The sequence below is a fragment of the Abramis brama genome, assembly GCF_963993115.1.
Source record: "Abramis brama genome assembly, chromosome: 6".
Taxonomy (NCBI): Eukaryota; Metazoa; Chordata; class Actinopteri; order Cypriniformes; family Leuciscidae; genus Abramis; species Abramis brama.
In genome coordinates, this window is record NC_139968.1 from 8852232 (window position 1) to 8867567 (window position 15336).

At 42.0% G+C, this 15336-nt stretch overlaps 1 protein-coding gene and 1 pseudogene across 2 annotated transcripts in view; both read left to right on the forward strand.

Annotated features, from left to right (window-relative positions):
* Positions 1-261: 261 nt before the first annotated feature.
* The window catches only part of LOC311085841 (tripartite motif-containing protein 16-like), a gene marked incomplete at both ends in the record, with an annotated part of 42492 nt that continues 27417 nt past the window's right edge, over positions 262-15336 (forward strand). The window contains one exon of the mRNA XM_084118461.1: positions 262-540. Within this exon, the coding sequence (XP_083974587.1) occupies positions 262-540 (279 nt within the window). The remainder of the gene's footprint in view (positions 541-15336) is intronic.
* LOC311085149 (tripartite motif-containing protein 16-like) lies at positions 697-4212 on the forward strand (annotated as a pseudogene). The gene is made up of 4 exons: positions 697-888; positions 1628-1787; positions 3412-3459; positions 3690-4212. The product of its transcript is annotated as a tripartite motif-containing protein 16-like (transcript).

Genomic DNA, 15336 nt, shown 5'->3' on the forward strand with positions numbered 1-15336 from the left:
ACGCATGTTGCTCTTTCAAATTAACGTTATAAGTGACTGAAACTTGCAGTGCTTTCAGAGATGGAGCAGCATTTACTACTGATCACAGAGCCGCCCTTCACTAACATACTTTGCATACATTTATTTGAGCAGGAATGAGGATGAGCTGCTTAACAGACATAACATAGAAGCAGGAAACTATTTCAACCCAATTCAGGGAAACAGAAACTAAAGTATTGTTGAGCTTTGTGTGTTTGTGTCTCTCTGCATTCATGCAGTAAAATGGCAGAGGCCAGATTTTCTCAGGATGAGTTCATGTGTCCAGTGTGTCTGGATCTTCTGAAGGATCCAGTGACCATCCACTGTGGACACAGTTACTGTAAGATCTGTATTACAGGCTGCTGGGATCAGGAGGATGAGAAGAGAGTCTACAGCTGCCCTCAGTGCAGACAGACCTTCAGTCCAAGACCTACTTTGGGTAAAAACACCATTCTGGCTGAAGTGGTGGAGAAACTGAAGAAGACTAAACTTCCTGCTGACTGTTACGCTGGAGCTGGAGACGTGGAGTGTGACGTCTGTACTGGAAGAAAATGCAAAGCCGTCAAGTCCTGTCTGGTGTGTCAGGAATCTTACTGTCAAACTCATTTTGACCCTCATCAGGAATATCACTCACGTAAGCCACACAAAGTGATTGATGCCACTGGACGACTGCAGGACATGATCTGCCGTAAACATGATAAAGAGCTAGAAATGTACTCAGATAAAGCTCCGTCAGAGAATCCAGCAGAGAGAGAAAGATCTTCAGCAGCTGAGAGAGGCTGTGGCGTCTCAAAAGGTGAGACTGGAGAAGAAGAGAAGTTCGTGAAGCCTCAGTTAGGACTCTCCTCCTACAATCCCACTGAACTCACTGTGTGATTGTGATGTGTGTCCTAACAGCGCTCTGCACAGACAGCAGTGGAGGACAGTGAGAGGTATATACTGAGATCATCCGCTCCATTGAGAGAAGCCGCTCTGAGGCGACACAGTGGATCAGAGATCAGGAAAAGTCTGCAGTGAGTCGAGCTGAAGAACGACTAAAGCAGGAGATCAATGATCTGAGGAGGAGAGACGCTGAGCTGGAGCAGCTTTCACACACACAGCATCACATCCATTTCCTCCAGGTAACAGAGATCTAGAAGAACAGGATAATAGTGGACTAACTTTAACCATATTTCAAAGATGATAGAATTTAAAGATGTAATTAAATCCTACTTAAGTGACTGAAAAACACTCTAAAGTTCAGTTACTTGCATTTAATGTAAATTTTAATTATAATACATTCATATAATTGCAAATAACATTCAATTAAGTGTACAGAAATTAAGTGTACATTATTCAATTTGCACTTGAGTATAAATTTATGTATATTATTTCCATAATAAGTATATTTTAAAAGTGTGCTAAAGTGTACTGGCAAACACTAGAATTTGTATCATTAATGCCAATTAATAAATAATAAATACTATAAGTCTCTGATTGTGAGAAAGTGTTGGATTGAGCTGAATTACTGAAGATAAATCAAGTCAACAAGAGCTGCACAGATCTGATAGTAGTGCAGGTTAATGAGTGAAGTGTGAAGCTGATGAGTTTTGATTTCTGTTTTCTGTAGAGTTTCCAGTCTCTCTCAGCACCTCCTGAATCTACAGATGTGAATGACGTTCCCTTCAGTTCTCTCTCTTCTTTTGAAGGCGTGAGAGAATCTGTCCGTCAGCTGAAAGTCAAACTGGAGGATTTCTGCAAAGAGGAGCTCAAGAAGATCTCTGACAGAAGTAAAGTCCTGGGCCTCGTTTATAAACGTGCGTAGATTGATCCTGAATGTGAATGTTCAACAATTTCAGGAATGTTACTGTGGCAGAGTGGGGGCTAAAAGAGCAAAGCTAGACAGCAAGGAAGTTAACATTAAATAAACTGATAAGATTGTCAATGTAGCCAACTACGCCACCTTGGGACTTTCGCCCAAGGATATACTCAGACAACACAGGTTTGTTTCTTTGGCAAAGAGGACTGAGACGGTTCTGACAATTAAAAACAACAATTTATTACAAAATCTTCTCACATTGAAAAAAAAAAAAACATTCACTAATAAATACCTTCCAAACATTTACCTCTTAATGACCTACATGTTAGTACAAAAAAGGCATTTAAATTACAATTAAATTAAAATAAAATAAAGAAAGAAAAACAAAAAAAAAACAAAGACTGGGGGTTAATCGAAGACACTAACAGGAGAAAGAATCTCTGACCCACCTTGTAAGTAATCACTCACTACACCCACACGTTAGTGTCCCACACTACAAAGGCAATGAAACAAATCCACACTCAAGTGTGTTTAACACTGCACCCCAAATGGAGGTGGGCCAAATTACCCCCGTTCAGATGCCCCAGAGAGAACCCACTTAAGTTACAGATTCCATAAAAATAAATAACCAAAACAAATTTATAAGGGAGACAAAAACAGCAGCGTAGTTTGGGGTCCGTGTATCCTGCTGATTACAGATGCTCTTACACGGCTCTGAGCTGGAAGCACGCCGTTAGGCACGCCCCCCCAACCTGCACACAAATTCACAACAGTGAGATTTAAGCACTTTTTAAATCAAAAGAATCCCCCAAAGAGATCATACTCACTGCATCAGGACAATGTATATAAAATGACTGCATGCTGCAACATGCCCTCACTGCACTGTAGCAACTGCAGAACAGGCTTTAGGTTACACACCAACATTAAACAAAAAAATAAATTAAATCACCTATCACTTTACACCCATCCACATACCTGAGATTGGACAAATAAGCGACCCAAACTACACGACTCCATCAGGAAAAGGCAGAAAAAGGGACAGCAAGAGAGTAACCAGAATCAGCTAAACAAACTCTGCTATGGGTGTCTTGCTTTTATTATAAGTGCAATCATGATAATGAGTAACCAGCCGGTTTCTGACACAGCTGTGTCTATGGGGAGATTATTCCCATTCTCCACCAGGGGGAGTAACGGAGGGAAATACCCAATCTGCTACATTACTATAATTTATAAAACATCCATATGGACAATCATTTTTCGTTATGTTCGTAAATGCAAAATTCAAGTCCATAGTGAACAAGTGCATCAACTTCACCTACAGAGCGGCCACAAAAATCCCTGGATGGTTCAGAGGTTTGGCACTCATCATCATGGACAAGCATATTTATATATATTGATGTAGGATGAAATCCATAGAATGTAGGATCAAATCATATGTATTTTATAAATGAGGCCCCTGGAGATTCATTTGCTCTCAGAAATGAGTCCAACATCGTCTAATATCATGAAGAACATCACATTAGAAATGTATAGAGATGGATAAATTTTATCTTTTCATTTCTCTTCACACTGTTCATGTCTGTTTATTTCCACAGTCACATTCACCAACAGGAATCCCAGAACCAGGAACGACTTCCTACAATGTAAGTGACTAAGAAAACTAGCAGACAAACTCACTGAGTGTGTTCATGTTCTTCCTGTTGAAGCTGAAAGAAATCATGATTTATGAGTTTAATAATTGATAATTTAAACGATTATCAGCTGTACTGAGACACTGCTGATACACTGAATATTAAGTTATGAATAGTTCAGATACATTAAAAGATCAGACAGATTCATAATTCCTGATTCTGATGTGTTTTCTCTCCATCAGATTCCCATCAGCTCACTCTGGATCTGAACACAGTGAATAAACGCCTCAGTCTGTCTGAGAGGAACAGAGTGATTACTAACACTGACATAGAGCAGCCGTATCCTGATCATCCAGACAGATTTGATGGATATCTGCAGGTGTTGTGTAGAGAGAGTGTGAGTGGACGCTGTTACTGATTGAGATTGAGTGGAGTGGGAATAATGGTGTGTATATATCAGTGTCATATAAGAGCATCAGCAGGAAGGGATGGGGCATTGAGTGTGTGTTTGGATATAATGACCAGTCCTGGAGTTTGTACTGCACTCCCTCCAGTTACTCATTCAGACACAATAAGAAAGCGACTGATCTTCCTGCAGTGTCCATCAGCCGTAGAATAGGAGTGTATGTGGATCACAGTGCAGGAACTCTCTCCTTCTACAGCGTCTCTGACACAATGAGCCTCATCCACACAGTCCAGACCACATTCACTCAGCCACTCTATCCTGGGTTTTATGTTTATAAATCATCAGTGAAACTGTGTTGATGCATCAGAATAGACAGTAGAGAGATTTTACCTGTAATACTTTGAGCTGCTTGATAAATATTGCATAATTATTACAGCTGAATTTCTGTCACTGAAATAATATCAGAATAAACGTGTAATAAATCCTCATATAGACAGTAAGATCAGTTTGTGTGTCTGTGTGTGTGTGATTAGCCGCGTTTCCACTGTCGGGCCAGGGCCGGGCCATGCTAGTGCGTGCCAGGGCCAGTCGCGTTTCCACTGTCACTTCCGGGGCTTGATCAGGGCTTACTCGGGGCCAACGGCCAGGATTTCTGGCCCGTCGAATACCTTGGGCCAAAGCGGGCCAGCTCGGGCTAGAGGAGTGGTTACGAACAGAGGCGGAGTTTACCTGAGTCGGGAGACGGCAGCACCGGATGATTCTGTCAGCATTAAAGACTTTTAAAATAATTTAACTCGCGTTCATGTTTGAATGCCTTCTGTTTGTGATGCAAAAGACTATGCGCGCTAACCATTACCATAGTAAACATAGTAACGTTAAACGCTTGAAGATACGCATAAAAAAACATAGTGAACGCTTGAAGAAATCAGACCAATCATAAAGGCTATCACAGTCATGTTTTTATTTTATCTGTCAGTAGCCTAGCCTACGTCTCGTCTCTATACCGGACTATCATAAAATAAAGCAACTTTTTTTTCGGGAGCTTCCTCTGTTTCTCTGACTGAAAATATCTGTATGGGAGTCGAGAGAGTGCTAAAGCTCCTCAGGTCGTATTTTTGGTGGCATATATTTGTAGAAATTATCATTCTTTCTAAATGTGATGTAAATATGTCCTGTAACTACCAGATAAACAGAAACAGACGCGACTGAAGAAGTAAGTGTGTCCTCTACCTGCTCTTTCTTTTGTGAAATAGACCTAACGGTAATTTATTTCTGAGTGACTAATGTGCAATTTTGACATCAATTAATTCATTATGATCAATGTATCACTTTTTATTGTAAACCTGTGGTAAAACATCGATGCTTGGGTTTTAAATATTAAAGTAAACAACAAAAATGCCAGCAAACGGCCGCTTTTATCATGTTTGTTTTCAACGCTATTTCCAGTGATTTCTGATTAGTTTTCTGACAAAACTTCCATTTGTTGGTGAAATAATGGGTTAGTGTGACGTTGTTCCAGAGAGGCGTGTTACGGGCGTGTTTTAGTGAAGCGCTGTGGAGCTTCTGGCCCGACAGTGGAAACGCAGGCCAGGTGCTATTAGCCCGAGGCTATTAGCCCGGCACGGCCCGTTTAAAGCCCTGGCTCGCACTGGCCCGACAGTGGAAACGCGGCTATTGTCCATTTCATGTTTCGCATCAGCTGTATATTTATAGGTGTTTTTAACAGTGTAGGCCTACAGAGTAATTGCTATATATAAATTAAACAAAACAATCCACTGATTCAGATTATTCCAGTTATGCCATTTAATATTCATTCACCTGGTCAAATAAGAAAAATGTTGATTTTTCTACCTCAAAATAATTTAATTTCTTTAATTGTGTACTGTCACCTTACAGATGTACATGAGGATGAGAACAGAACAATAAAAGTGCAATTATGCTTTCAGTTTACAAACTACAAACCCAGACTGACAACATTCCAGAACTGAATTTAAAACCATTTGTGGTGTCCTGTTATTCAGTGCAATACTTACTGAAACCACTAGGGGGAATTGGGTATTAAGAGGGGAATATGAATATGAATAGGAGAGTAGAAAAGAAGAATGATGAGCATGAGTTGCATTTGTGGTAAGTTAGTAATAAAGTAAATATGTAATTAACATTTTATGTTATAATTGTTTATAATTAACAATAATAAAATTAACATCATTTTGGTGACGAGGTGACCCACGATTGCATAAGTTAACATTAGCTGATGCTGTTACAATTTCACAACAAGTTGAATCTGCTGGAGAGCATGCTAAAGCACTAACGAGTACACATAACTTTCCCATACATACTGTGAGTGTGCAAATAAACGCAAAAGTATATGGATGCGGCGGTGGGGGATCTAAAAATAGAATGGCTGGCGCACACTCGACTGCTCCATTCACATCACCTTGGACAGTGACTTCAGCTATACGTACCTGCTTTCGCTGCGGATAAGATAAACATCTTGCAAATGCAGTAGAATGTCCAGCAGTCAAGGTAACCTGTAACAATTTTGCACGTGTCTGTAGAACGACGCAAACTCACACAGTGCATGAAGTAGTAATGCCTACGTACACACTACTGTTACTACAAGATAAGAATGTAAGCGCTAAACTGCACTGTACCGTTAAAGTCAAAGCTGGTGCGATTCAGAGGCCTGTTACACTGACTGTTGATACTAGTACTTCTGTCTCAGTTCTGCCTAAGAGCATGTTTGATGATTACTTTGGGGAAGTACCTCTACAGCCACCTGCAGCATGCTTAGTCACTGACTCGCGAACTCTAATTAATGTGATTGGCTGCTTGCATGCAACAGTAATAAAAAACTGCCGCAAATGCTCTGTGAACTTCTATGTAGTGGACAAAGGAACTGCATTAATGGGCATGGATCTCATAACAGCTCTGAAATCCTGCCAGAGCTTACTGCAACCTCCGCATCTTGCTCTTCAGAACCAGTGTTACATCTTTCTGCTCAGGTGGACTCATCCTCAGTAGGCTGTGTTGCAGGGTTTATGCATAAAGTCGAAGTGTCAGATTCAGTCATGTCAAGATGACAGAAATTACGACGCCTTCCCTTTTCTGTGAGAAAAGCCGTGTCCGTTAAGTTTTCTGCTGGAACGCTGCAGAAGCCACATCCTGCCTGCAGGGAGGTAAATGTGGAACTGCTCACATGGACTACACCACTAGGGCCGTACTACATATGGAATGTCTTTGGGGTGGCTTCGACCTAGGTAGTCGACAGAGCTAACTATATCAAGGGAAAGACACTGGCTTCCGATTAGGAGCTATTACGTGGAAGAATACACATATGGGATCCCCTCGGGGGCATGACATGTGGGCACCCAGACTAGCACCGGTTCTCATGGATACAACAGATGTAGGCCTGGCGCCAAATGCTCCACCACGTCCAGCTGCCGAGGGTGATGAAGAAACAAACAGGGTTTGCCCATCAGGGAACTCTACTGGAGCAATATAAGCGCATGTATTGGCACAGCAAGCTGACACTAAGCAGGGGGCTCTTGGCGTTTCTACCCGTTTGAGGTGAGAACACAGGAGCATACTGACTCTACAAGAAGGCTATAGAATCTAGCGAACATGTTAGGTGTCGTCCAGCCTGCAGCTCAACAGATATTTGTCAGCAAGGCGCCGCGTGTCAACACCCAGGAGGATGCAACACTTCTAGTAGAGTGAGCTCTCAACCCGAGCGGGCAGGGCACGCCTGGGGCTTGGTAGGCCAAGGCGATGGCATCCACTATCCAGTGGGCCATCCTCTGCTTGGAGACAGCCTTACCCTTCTGCTGGCCTCCGTAATAGACAAAGAGCTGGTCTGAGGTCCTAAAGCTCTGCGTTCGAGCCACGTACAGACGCAAAGCGTGGACAGGACAAAGCAAAGCTAGGGCTGGTTTTGCCTCCTCCAGGGGCAGCAATTGCAGGTTCACCACCTGGACCCTGAAGGGAGTGGTGGGAACCTTCTCAGGATCACGTGAGAGTCAGCCGGCCCGAATTCCAGGCACGAATCGTCAACTAAAAATGTTTAAAGGTCCCCTACCCTCTTAATGGAGGCCAATGCAACCAGAAGAAATGCCTTCATCGACAGAACTTTCAACTCAGCTGACTGCAAAGGCTCAAATGGGGCGTTCTGGAGTGCTCTAAGCACCAGAGAGAGACAAATCCCAAGAGGATATGGAGTGAGGGCGAGGAGGATTTAACCTTCTCGCCCCGCCGAGGAACCTGATGACCAGGTCGTGCTTCCTCACCTATTTACCTCCTATGGGGTCAAAATCAATCAAAAGTGCCCCTCTCAAACAAATATCAATGAAAATATTGTGGTCAATAAAACAAAATGCATTTGATTATAATTAACATGGCAATGTGTACAAAACTAAAGTAGCCTAAATTCACGTTTATTTTTACGTATCTGTCAGTCTGAGGTGTCGTTGCCGACACGTTGCTATGGGTTGCGTCACTTGTGTGTGTCGGACTTGACTGACTGAAGGGGTCAGTCTACATTTTCGAGGGTCTAAAACTCCGGAGTAGTGTGTGGATGGCAGGCGTAACCGTAGCAAAAGTTATGCTTTTTAAACCGAAAATGCACTAGTGTAAACGTAGGTATTTCACAGTCTGCTCAGGAACCGATGCTCTTGAGCCAAATATAGGGCGCTTTCACACTTGGTTCGATTGCCTGTTCCGAACCAGAGTTCGATTGCTCCCCCCTCCCCCTGCCCCGATGGATAGACTTGCTCGGTTGACATTTGTTCTTCTTTTTTTTTAACCTTTGGTTTGCTTACAGAAACACACTTGCGTCTGTCTGCCGCAAAAATTCTGAAAACGTTTCAAAGACAGCGGGCTGTCCGCTGAAGACACATTATACGTCATCAATAGCGGTTCACTTCCGCGGTTTGGTTCGATTGCGTTCATATCAGCAGCGAACCGTACCCGAGTTCACATGAACCGTACCCCAGACCACCTTTTTAATTGGACTCGAGTACGGTTCGCGGGTGCGCAGCCGAGTTCGGAAGACAGCGTTCACATCATCCAAATGAACCGAACTCTGACGTCATTCAAACCCGGGTGCGCACCAAAAGTGCTAGTGTGAAAGCGCCCTATAGTTCTTTCAGTGAGTGCGGTAGGTAGTGTGTCGATTCAATTAAAAATCCACAACGTATTACATATTTTAAAATATTACATAATTCATTGATGCCTGTTTGTCATAATACACCGAGCAATCATCATCTGGCACAACATGTTCAAATTTCATTGAACAATGTGAGGTTGAGCGGTAATTTTCCATAAATCATTTGAAAATGACATGGACAGATGAATTTACATTTATGAAGTGATCTGAATCAGTGTTGTTGAAACAAAGTGTTGTTGTTATTTGACTACAAAGCACTTCACAAAAGCACCAAAAGTCACATTAATGTTAAGTAGTGTCCAAGTCACTTGTATTTAGTCTATGTATATTGATACACCATTTACCATTTGATCAAACTATCATAGTTGGTTAAATGAAGCCAGGCGCCACCAACAGGTCTATTATGTGAAGTGTAGGCTGACAACAATACGCAAAATGGTGACATGAAAGGACTTTATTATTCTAACATTTTTGATAATTATGCAAAAATAGTATATATAATAGTACGTACAGTATCGGTCAACAAATTTGGACATTACTATTTTTTATGTTTTTTAAATAAGTATTTTATGCACATCAAGCATGCATTTATTTGATCACAAATAAAGAAAAAGAAAACATTTATTACAATTTAAAATAATGGTTTTCTATTTTAATATCCTTTAAAATCTAATTTATTTCTCTGATGCAAAGCTGAATTTTCAGTCTCATTACTGTAGTCTTCAGTGTCACATGATCCTTCAGAAATCACTCTAATATGCTGCTTTATTATCAATGTTGGAAACAGTTTTGTTTTGGAACCTGTGATACTTTTTTCAGGATTCATTGAAGACTAAAAAGTAAAAAAAAGAAAAAAGATCAGCATTTAATTAAAATAGAAATTGCTGTCTTTACTATCACTTTTTATCAATTTAATACATCCTTGCTGAATAAAAGTATCAATTTAAAAGAATTTAAAAAAAATAAAAAATACGGGGCCAAGCACAAAAAAAAAAAAAAAAAAAACCAGCAGAAATTGTATATACATGAAAAAACAGCTGGTTCAGAAGTACAGGTGAAAATGACCTCAAAATTAACAGAAGTTCAGATGAGAATGAACACAGAATGAACAAAAACATACTTATTTCTAATCCAAGAGAAAGAAAGATTAGTACAATGCTTGAATAAAAAAGGAATCGAAATGACACAATATTCCCAGTAGAACCAGCAAAAGTATGAATGTGTCAAAAATAGCAAGTAGACATTTAATTGTTTATTAATAAACTGGTGTTTTCTGTGTCGCTGCAAAGATGAAGTTGGCGATGCGGACTCGCCATGAACGCGAGAGAGAAATGCACATTTCATATATGGATTACATAAGAGAGTAGCCTATTTCTTTTCGTTTTGAATAGTTTCGTTTAAAAGTAGACATTTCAAGCTTTCTATAATAGATATTTCTCAAATCTGTGATGCACAAGCTGAGTTTCGGCGCCCTCCAGTTCAAGTGCAATGCAAGTGATCGTGCAGGCGCCTTATTACATTGTCTGCTATATATTTGCTTCTTATTTATGAAATACAGGCAATTGGTTGATAAAACATTGATCAAAATTAAGATACAATTTATACAAAACGAAAATATTTTAAACATATTTTCCAACCCAACCCTCAGCCCCCCTCGCATGAAACAGCTTCCAGCGCACCTGAATATTCCACACAATTTTTCTAAAGTTGTCCCACGCGGAACTCGAACCCATTATCTCTGGATCAGATGCCTGTCACTTACCTCGTCGCGCCACTGGGAAGACATGCATTCACCAAGATGCCGATGTTCCATAATTCAACTGAGAATCAACTCAAAATAAATAATTTTTATATGTGCCACAAGTCTTGTTTATTGAGTTCCTTCTCAGATAGACACCATGTCTGGAACTCAAGCATCTTTGCACCACTTATGGCCACAGTACCTATTGTGGTCTGGGCATGTGCCACACAGGATTCAAACCCACGACCCACGAATGGTTCGGGGCTCGTGGCACGTGGTTTAGCAGCTTGCACCACTCAGTTGACGCTTACTTACCAAACTGCTGAGGAGAGGCTTCAGTGTAAGAATTAGCACACAAAAGTAAGTTAACCAGATTAGCATGCTAAGCTATCTTAATGCTAATGTAGCTTATGGTTAACCTGATAGCTGAAGAGCCACAATGCATTCGTAAAGTGTAGCATTTAATATCATGATATTATATTGTAATTAATGGCAATGTCCTTGTTTTGTTCTATTATAGCGCCACCAAGTGGTGCAGTTCCACAGCAGTTCTCAGAGTGAGCCCATACATGTGTGTGTCAAATTTGGTGAAAATATCTCATTTTGATTTAGAGTTATAGACATTTATATGTATGAGAGCATAAAAAATGACCTGTGGGCGACTTTGATTGGATTTTTTTGCCACTTACTATAAAAATTTTGACATTTGGGTATTACCAATGACCTATGTTTCCAAACTTCCTACGGTGGTTTCGTCTCGATCGGTCTAACGGTTTCGAAGATATGATAGGATTCGATCGATAATTCGATAATTTTTTCCTGCCGGTCCTCCGCTTCAGGGTATCGAAAACGAGACGAAAATAGCAGGGCTGTCCCCCCCGTGGAGGTACGAGCGAGAATCGCTCCTCCGCGGAGCCCTCAGGAAATCGATGTTTGTATCCAGCGTCATGTGCGCTTCGGGACACATCGGTTTTCAGCGAATGCACGCTACAGTGTCCGCCCCAAAGGTTTGCGGCCAGGCAGTGTTCGTGTCCGCACATCGGAAACTGTTTTCGATCATTCCCTGCCGGTCCTCTGCTTCAGGGTGTCGAGAACGAAACCGAAAGAGGAAATCGATGTCTGTATCCCACCATTAAGTGCACTTCGAGACACATCGGTTTCCAGCGAACGCACACTGCTCTGTCTGCCCCACTGGCTTGTGGCCAGACGGCGCTCGCGTCCGTACATTGAGAATCGTTTCGACCACACCCTGCCGGAGAGCCGCTTCAGGGGATTGAAAACGAATCTCGAATAATACCCGAAATCAGTCTTGAGAGGTTGGTTCCCTTAGTAGAATATTTCAAAGCATGGCAAGACCTGCCAAATATTTCTCCTTGGGTCCTGCGCACAATAGAGAAGGGTCACAGGCTGCAGCTCGATTCCGCCCACTGAAATTCAACGGGTTGGTGTGGACTGCAGTTGACCCAGTGCAGGGCCGGGTATTGGAACAGGAAGTAAACTCCCTGCTGGTAAAGGAGGCCATAGGGTTCTACAGCTGCTACTTCATAGTTCCCAAGAAGGATGGAGGGTTGCTCCAAATTTAGATCTAAGGCATTTGAATCGGTCTCTGAGGAGATTCAGGTTCAAGATGCTCACTATTGCCATCATCGTGAGTCAGATCAAATCTGAGAATTGGTTTGTCACGATAGATCTAAGGAGTTTGCTCCCCAGGATCTTGCATCCCAGGCCGGGCTATGTGCCTAAAGTGCCATCTAATGTGGCACGGCCTACGGTTCTGCAGGCTTTTCATCCTCCACCTCACGTGACGGCGGATGAAGAAAGACTTAATTTGCTCTGCCCTGTCAGAGCTCTCAAGATTTATGTCCAGAGGTTTTCTTCATGGCGGAAGTCAGACCAGTTGCTGGTGTGCTTCGGGTCGCCCAAGAAGGGGCTTCCCGCATCCAAACAGACCATCAGTAAGTGGGTCGTTCCGGCTATCTCTATGGCCTATCAGGTGCACAGCTTGCCTTCACTTTTGGCCATGAGGGCTCATTCAACCATCCGCTGTCCTCTAGAGCCCTCCTTTCAGGGGCCCCAAACCCATAAGTGTGCGATGCAGCAGGATGGGCCACCCCTCATACTTTCATCAGATTCTATAGCCTGGACATTCCTTCTATGCCAGGCACTCTAGTGCTCTCGTCCTAAGTGTGCCTGTGCGCAGCTTCACACTGGGACAGGCAGGGCTCGTTGTGGCATAGTAGGTACTCGTTCCCCAAAGTGTCGTAGTCGACGCAATTCGAGTTCCCTCAAAAGGGAACGTCTCTGGTTATGACTGTAACCCTTGTTCCCTGAGAAGGGAACGAGACACTGCGTCCCTCCGCCACGCCTTCCCCTGCTTGGGAGCGACTTGCTTCATCGCAGAAGCTAACTCTGTTGTGTGCCGGCGTCCCTTTGTAGCTTCCGTGTTTGCCGTCACATGTTACGTCATGATGCAGCACCAATCAGGATTGGATTAGTTTCATTCATACTTCATATGCGTTACGCTAAGGGCGTTCCCCAAAGTGTCGTAGTCAATGCAGTGCCTCGTTCCCTTCTCAGGGAACAAGGGTTACAGTCGGAACCCGAGACGTTTTCTTTATAAATCAATATTTTCAAACAATGTACGTTTATAAGGCAGTATGTAAAACTATGTGAAAAAAAGTATTCAATTTTAAGTATTTAATGAGGCTGCTCAATCAAAAGATTAAACACAACTACAAGCCAAGTTTACTTAGAATACCTTTAAGTAAATCTCTATCAAGAGATTGAGTACAACAATAGGCCAAATAGACTTAGGGCCCTATTTTAACGGTCTGAAACGCAAGTATCAAGCGCAAAACGCAAGTAACTTTGTGGGCGGGTCTTGGGCGCTGGGGCTATTATACCGGCAGGATAAATGACTCTTGCGCCCGACGCAAATCTCAAATGGGTTGGTCTGAAGTAGCTTCATTATTCATAGGTGTGGTTTGGGCGTAACGTGAAATAAACCAATCAGAGCGTCATCTCACATTCCCTTTAAGAGCAGGCGCGCTTGTTCTAAAGCGGATTCCTATTATAACGGCGAATTTGCCAGGCGCGCGCCAGGAGCGGTTCACAGCCGAGGAGACCGATGTTCTCGTCAGGGCCGTAAAACACAGAGAAGTGACGTTGGGGATGGAGAAACACACCCAAATTAGCTTCGGTTAAACAGACGTATGATAATTTGGGTAAATGTATAAGCTAGATGTATGCTTTTATAATAAACTGTCTATCTATCTATCTATCTATCTATCTATCTATCTATCTATCATAATAATGTATGATTTGCAAAAATGAAAACTGCTGCTTCTGTGTAGATGAGAGAATCAAAGTGTATGCGCGTTGTGTACACGCTACATTGATTATGGCCAAGCATGCGCCCTTAAAATAGCATATGAATAACATGTGCAACGCGCCACTGACTTTAAACTAGTTTTTTTCGGTTAGTGGCGGAATTGTTTTCTAAATAGCATGAGGGAACGTTTGCGCCGGAACACGCCTCCTCTTTGCGCTGAACCGCCCCCGGGAGCGCAAGTGTATTTCTTAGTTAACCGACGTGCGTCTGTGGAGGGAAAAATCCGCTGTGCGCGGGTGCAAAATAGGAATGATACATGCGTCGGTGTACAAAGTCAATTGCGCTGGGTGCAAGATAGGGCCCTTAGACTTTTCTGTCAATATAAGTCAAACTACAAGCCAAGTTTACTTAGAATAACTTTAAGTAAATCTCGATCAAGAGATTGAGTACAACTATAGGCCAAATAGACTTAGACTTTTCTGTCAATATAAGTCAAATTTACTTAAATGCAATTTTAAGTATATTCCTGATAATTACATATAAATAGACTGAAAGTATTGTAATGACTGATACCAAATCAGACACAATTATTTGGTACATGTACCATAAAAACCTTCAAACTTCACTCTGGGATGTGGTCCCATCCCCCAAACAGGGTAAGAAGGTCTTCTCGTTACCATGGCCACGATCAGATAAGTTAGTTTTATGACCCGTAGCAATGTGAATAGGGTCTTGCTACAAAACCTACAGACGTTAGAACAGACTCTCCTGCATTCATTTATCGATTAACTGATTAACATGAAATTAACATACATTCCAGAACATTTTGTGAATGTCATTTACTGTCTTTTAAAAAAAATACTATTATCTGTTGATACTATTATCTCTTTGATACTATGTATTTTGTTACAGGACCAACGGTCAATGTAACCCCACTTATACCATGTTTGGTCTCTATAAATTGGTACTTTGAAGATCGAAATGATTGTGTACATGATATTCCGATAGCTGTGCAACATATTAGTATTACAAGAATCTTTCTTAGTTTTGCCTTCAGAAACCAATCCAGCGTGCCATTGCAAATGAGCATGTTTAGAACATAGCGTCATAAATCTTCTCCACAGAGGAAACTCCCGCCAGAAAGTCCACCCTTCTCATTGGTCAAGCAAACCCCGAGAGGTGTGGCCGTTCTCAGGCTTTATTAGAGACAGTCCACAGTGACCGCCCTTTATCTTAGCTCGTCTCAT